Below are 4,971 nucleotides of genomic sequence, written 5' to 3'. Positions count from 1 at the left end.
GCCAGTGAGCTCCCAAAAGGCCTCATGCTAGGTAGGGATAGAAATATACATTTAAGGATCACTCTCCTGGGTGATGTGGGATGTCACAATCCACCCCCTTAGGGGCCTGACGTCTTCGTCAGCACACACGCGACCAGGGTTAGGCTCTAATACCAAATTTGTCACATCCCGGCCCGGGGGGGACCACTTCCTGGGCCCACTCCACCATCGTAGCACGATATTGTCCGCTTTGGGTTTACCATTCCCTCACGGTTTTGTTTTTGTGAACTCACGAGCAACTTCCCAGTGGGTCACCCATCATGGGATTGCTTTAGCCCTCTTCTCGCTTAACTTCGGAGTTCCTACGGAATCCAAAGCCAGTGAGCTCCCAAAAGGCCTCGTGCTAAGTAGGGATGAGAATATACATTTAAGGATCATTCCCCTGGGCGATGTGGGATGTTACATATCTCTCTCAATAAAGGTAAATTTTTGGTATGATATGGATAGAATTAATGCAATACAACAGTTTATATATTTTATTTCATTTTTTCTACAACTTTTAATTTGGAATAAATTTAGGGATTTGGGAAAGTGGCATGGGTGTAAATAAAATGTATTAGTAGGTCAATAGTGTTCTGATGTGACTGCATATTTTAAATTTGGATTTTTATTGAACATTTATACGTAGATGAGTTTTTATCTAAAAATCATGAATTGTAAGGGCTAGGATCTAAAGCACCAACATGATCAAAATGATGGGATTCAAAAGGAACGTCCATTTCTAACTTCCACGGACAAGATTAGAAACGTAAAACAGAAAAAGGTTAAGTTCGGAAATAGAAAAGCGTTGGCGGTGGAGCAGGAGCAAAAAATAAGCCAAATCAAGTAATCAATCATCAACCACGAAAAAGAAAGAGAAAAAGAAAAAAAAGGAAGAAGAAGGAGGTTGGGGGATCGAAATCGAATAGAGAAGGGGAGCCAGCGAGAGGTTAGGGCGCTGCAGATTGGATTGGGGGTGGTTGAAAGTAGTAAATAGCATTACACATTTTTTATTACCAGAGTGGGATAAAAACTTGTTCTTCTTCTCTTTCTCACGCTCCCCACCCCCCCTTCTGTTCGTCTCCCTGAATGCCTTACCAGTGTTCAGGGTAACAACTACAATTACAGCAACTTGTTCATCTCTGTCGATTTCTTCCTTTCTCTCGATTTCCTTACGTATAAATTGTTGTGCATGTTTCAGACTATCGTGGCGATTTATGTGCGGAGGAGCGAGGGAAAAATAGGTTGCTTTTTCAATTCAAATTTTTATCTGTACATGTATATTTTGTTTGTTGGTTTCATTTAGGTGTTACGTTGTGATTTTTTGGGTTGGTAATTGGAATGTAATGAAATTATTATCAATAAATAAATAATGAAAGCAAATATATATATACATGCAGGAGGTTGCGACGTAACGTATTGATGCGAAATGGAGACAAGTTGGTGTGTAACTTTGGTCGTTCACGAAGTATGGGATTGAATTCGTTCCAGCATATTTGCCACTCTCCGGTCAGATCATTAATTCACGTCTTTCTGTACAGGGTCTTTCTTTCTTTTATTTCCACAATTTATATGTTAATGTTCTCTTGCTCTCCTAAACCAATTTCTTTTCTTTCTTTCATTCTTTCGTTCAATAGATTTGCTCAGGAAAAAAATAATCGTATCAAGTTACTCAGTTTTTAACATTGGACATATGATCGTGTCAGTTATTAACACTTGACTTGTTTATTAATTAGAAAGATAACTTTCTGAAGATATGCATTCTGATGAACGGACAACAATGAGAATATTGTCGAGTGACATCTGAATTAGTTTACTACCATCCAGAAAAGAAAAAAAAAACGAAGATACGTTTTAGAATGTTGATCTTACGAATTGAATGCCACATTAATTGTGGTTGCTAAGACTTTCGTGATATGAATATCGTTATTGTTGCTAACATTTTATAGAATACATATTGTTCTTGTTGGAAATTGATCTTAATTTAATTGTGCTTATGTCAAATATGCAGATTTATGTAACCTAACTTGCCAAGGAAGACTAATTCTCAGGGGATCTTTTGAGAGGAACAAGTGCCTCTGGCATGCACTGCTTCCATTCTTATTTGCATGAGAATTGTCAAAATGGCTGTAGCAGTTGATCAACATCATGGATTCAAGACATTTAGCCGATCCCAGAGATGCAGATTACAGTCCTATACTCAACTTGATTATAACATTCTTGCCCACTCCTTAAAACATGCATTCGGTGATGCTAATTTTCACAAAAGCTTCTCCACCCCATGTCTATCCCTAACCACTGCATCGGAGGAAGATTTTGACACTAATCCAAGAATTGAGATTGTTGGTGGCAGTAGGATACCTAGGGTACATGCTCTTGTAGTCGAGGTTGCCATATCTATGGCGTCTGGTGCCGACCTCCTGCCAGTGTCAAGTGGACTAGGCGGTGCCTACTACTTATGTAGCAAAAATGGTGACAATATTGCTGTGGCAAAGCCCATAGATGAAGAACCTTTAGCTTTCAATAATCCTAAAGGTCTCGGAGGCAGGATGCTGGGCCAACCGGGTTTGAAACGCTCAGTTCGGATTGGTGAATCTGGAATCCGAGAATTGGCAGCATATCTCCTTGACCACGGTGGATTCGCTGGTGTTCCTCCAACAGCTTTAGTGAAAATTTCTCATGTTGCATTCCACATTAACAAAAATGCAGCCGCAATTTCCGCTTCACCCTATAAGATTGCTTCTCTGCAGCGCTTCGTGGATCATGACTTTGATGCTGGAGAGTTAGGTTCTTCAGGCTTTTCAGTAGCTGCTGTCCATCATATTGGAATTTTTGATGTAAGACTCCTGAATCTTGACAGGCATGCAGGGAACATGCTTGTTAAGACATACGAGCAGCACAACTATGCAGCTGGGGTGCTTGAGCTTGTACCTATTGACCATGGTCTTTGCCTTCCTGAGTGGCTTGATGATCCATATTTCGAATGGTTGCACTGGCCTCAAGCTTCAGTTCCTTTTTCCGAGTCTGAAATTGAGTACATATCCAAACTTGACCCCTACAAAGATGCGGAGCTTCTACGAACTCAGATTCCTTCTTTACGGGAGGCTGCTATCCGTGTTCTTGTGCTATGCACCATCTTCTTGAAGCGGTCTGCTGCTTCAGGGCTCTGTCTTGCTGATATAGGAGAAATGATGACTCGGCAGTTCTGTGCCGATGAAGAAACGTTGAGTATATTGGAGAATTTTTGCATGCAAGTTAAGAATGCCATGCCTACTAGAGACAACGAGAAGAAAGGAGAAATTGGAGAAGTTGAAATATTTGAATCAGACAATGAAAGTAAAGAAGGGTTTAATGAGAATATGGATCTTCCGAGCCATCCCGAAATTATCATGTCAAGGTTTTCATCAGCGGGTTCAATGACTGGGTTGACCGATGCATCTCTGTCTCCTCTACTCGAGGAAAATGATCAAACTGTTGACAACTATGATAGAAACACTATAACAGGCAGCAACAATGTTGGTGATGATGGAACTACTAGTGATGGTGGCGGTCGTAAGGTAGGGGTTTTGATGAAGAGCGGGAGTTTCTCAGCAGCGACCCTCAGTTGTGAAACTGGGGGAGCAATATCATTTGGAGACATGAGTGGAGACGAATGGGAATTGTTCTTGGACCATTTTGACAAGTTTTTGGCGCACAAACTGGAGGAGGGCAACAAGTGCTTGAGCTCGAAACTGAGGTTGGGAACTTCCTGCAACTTCTGAGAATTAATCTTATGGAGTGACTGTACATTATTGTCAAATGAAATGATGCTAGATAGAGTAGATTGTAAATAAATACATACCATTTTACCGATTTACCAATTTACCATAAGGAGCAGTTGAGATCGGTGGAAACGCCATCCTTCCTTTCTATGTACGTACCTGTCTGCCTTCTACGTTTTCTTGTATTGTTGCCCTACACTGGCATATAATTGCTTCTCTTGCACATGTTTTTGCTTGGGAAGGATTGAATTGTTCAGACGGTTGATATTGTTAACAAGTTTTCTTTTCTTTTATTTTTTTTTTCTTCCAAAGTTACTCTTTTTCTTTTTGAGTTAAATAAGAATTTGTTGAGATTCGGGTGATCAATTTCAATCGAGTTAATATTACTTTATCTAACCCAACTCACCTATTGGATCGGTGGTCGGGTTTCTATCCAAAAGTAATTTGTAAATTTTACAAACCTATCCATTTCGGTAGAGTTGGTCGGTAAAGCTAGTAGAACGTCAAGGACGTTTTCGTAATTTTCTAGCATTAGGGAATAAAATAGGATTAAAATTAAAACGGGATGTGACAAGTAAACCCACTAGAATGCCCACCCTAATTAAAAGTAGTAAAAATAGGAGAGTGAAAGAGAGATTAACTCGGACTTGCTTGCAAGGAATTTGAAGACTAAACGGTACATGTTCCAGTTTACTCCAAAATGCATGGTTTTTAGTAACAATATCCATCCTCAACGGGAACAAATTGCCCTCTCAGACAAATAGTTAGGGGTGATGTGATATAAACTAACACACAAATTAAACCCTTTTTAGACAATTGTAGTATGCGTAAGTAGGGATCGTTCTAGGCCGAGGATTAGAAGGGATGCTAATCTACACTTATTTAACTGAAAAGCAGAAAACTAGACTCAAAAAACTCAAAACAAGCTAAACTGACTCAAATAACACAAAACTAAGTTAAATTGACTCAAAACAGGAACTAAAGGGTGATTTGAATGAAATTTGACTAACTTGACTCAAAACATTAAAGGGGAATGTGTTTTGACGAAAATTGACTTAAAACTAATAAGTTGCAGAACTAAGTAAAGGTAGCACGAAATTAAGGTGACTTAAGGCGTGAGAGGCTAGCTAGAGGATTCTTCTCCACACATGAACCATATGCATACAAATCGATTTCCAGTTATTATTCCTAT

At 39.5% G+C, this 4,971-nt stretch overlaps 1 protein-coding gene across 1 annotated transcript; it reads left to right on the top strand.

Moving 5' to 3' along the window:
- Positions 1-964: 964 nt before the first annotated feature.
- On the top strand, positions 965-4,032 carry LOC137746230 (phosphatidylinositol 4-kinase gamma 8-like). The gene is made up of 4 exons (XM_068486304.1): positions 965-1,127; positions 1,220-1,262; positions 1,419-1,527; positions 2,030-4,032. Exon 4 carries the CDS (start codon positions 2,127-2,129, stop codon positions 3,777-3,779), a length of 1,653 nt encoding a protein of 550 aa, XP_068342405.1. The 5' UTR covers positions 965-1,127; positions 1,220-1,262; positions 1,419-1,527; positions 2,030-2,126; the 3' UTR covers positions 3,780-4,032.
- Positions 4,033-4,971: the final 939 nt, after the last annotated feature.

The sequence above is a fragment of the Pyrus communis genome, chromosome 9 (genome assembly GCF_963583255.1).
Source record: "Pyrus communis chromosome 9, drPyrComm1.1, whole genome shotgun sequence".
In the NCBI taxonomy this organism is placed as follows: Eukaryota; Viridiplantae; Streptophyta; class Magnoliopsida; order Rosales; family Rosaceae; genus Pyrus; species Pyrus communis.
Note: the sequence above shows the minus strand (reverse complement) of the source record. Positions and strands in the feature narration are given on the sequence as shown.

What these genes read in the sequence shown, in the direction of transcription:
- LOC137746230 (XM_068486304.1), top strand. Translation starts at nt 2,127, where the DNA reads ATGAGAATTGTCAAAATGGCTGTAGCAGTTGATCAACATCATGGATTC.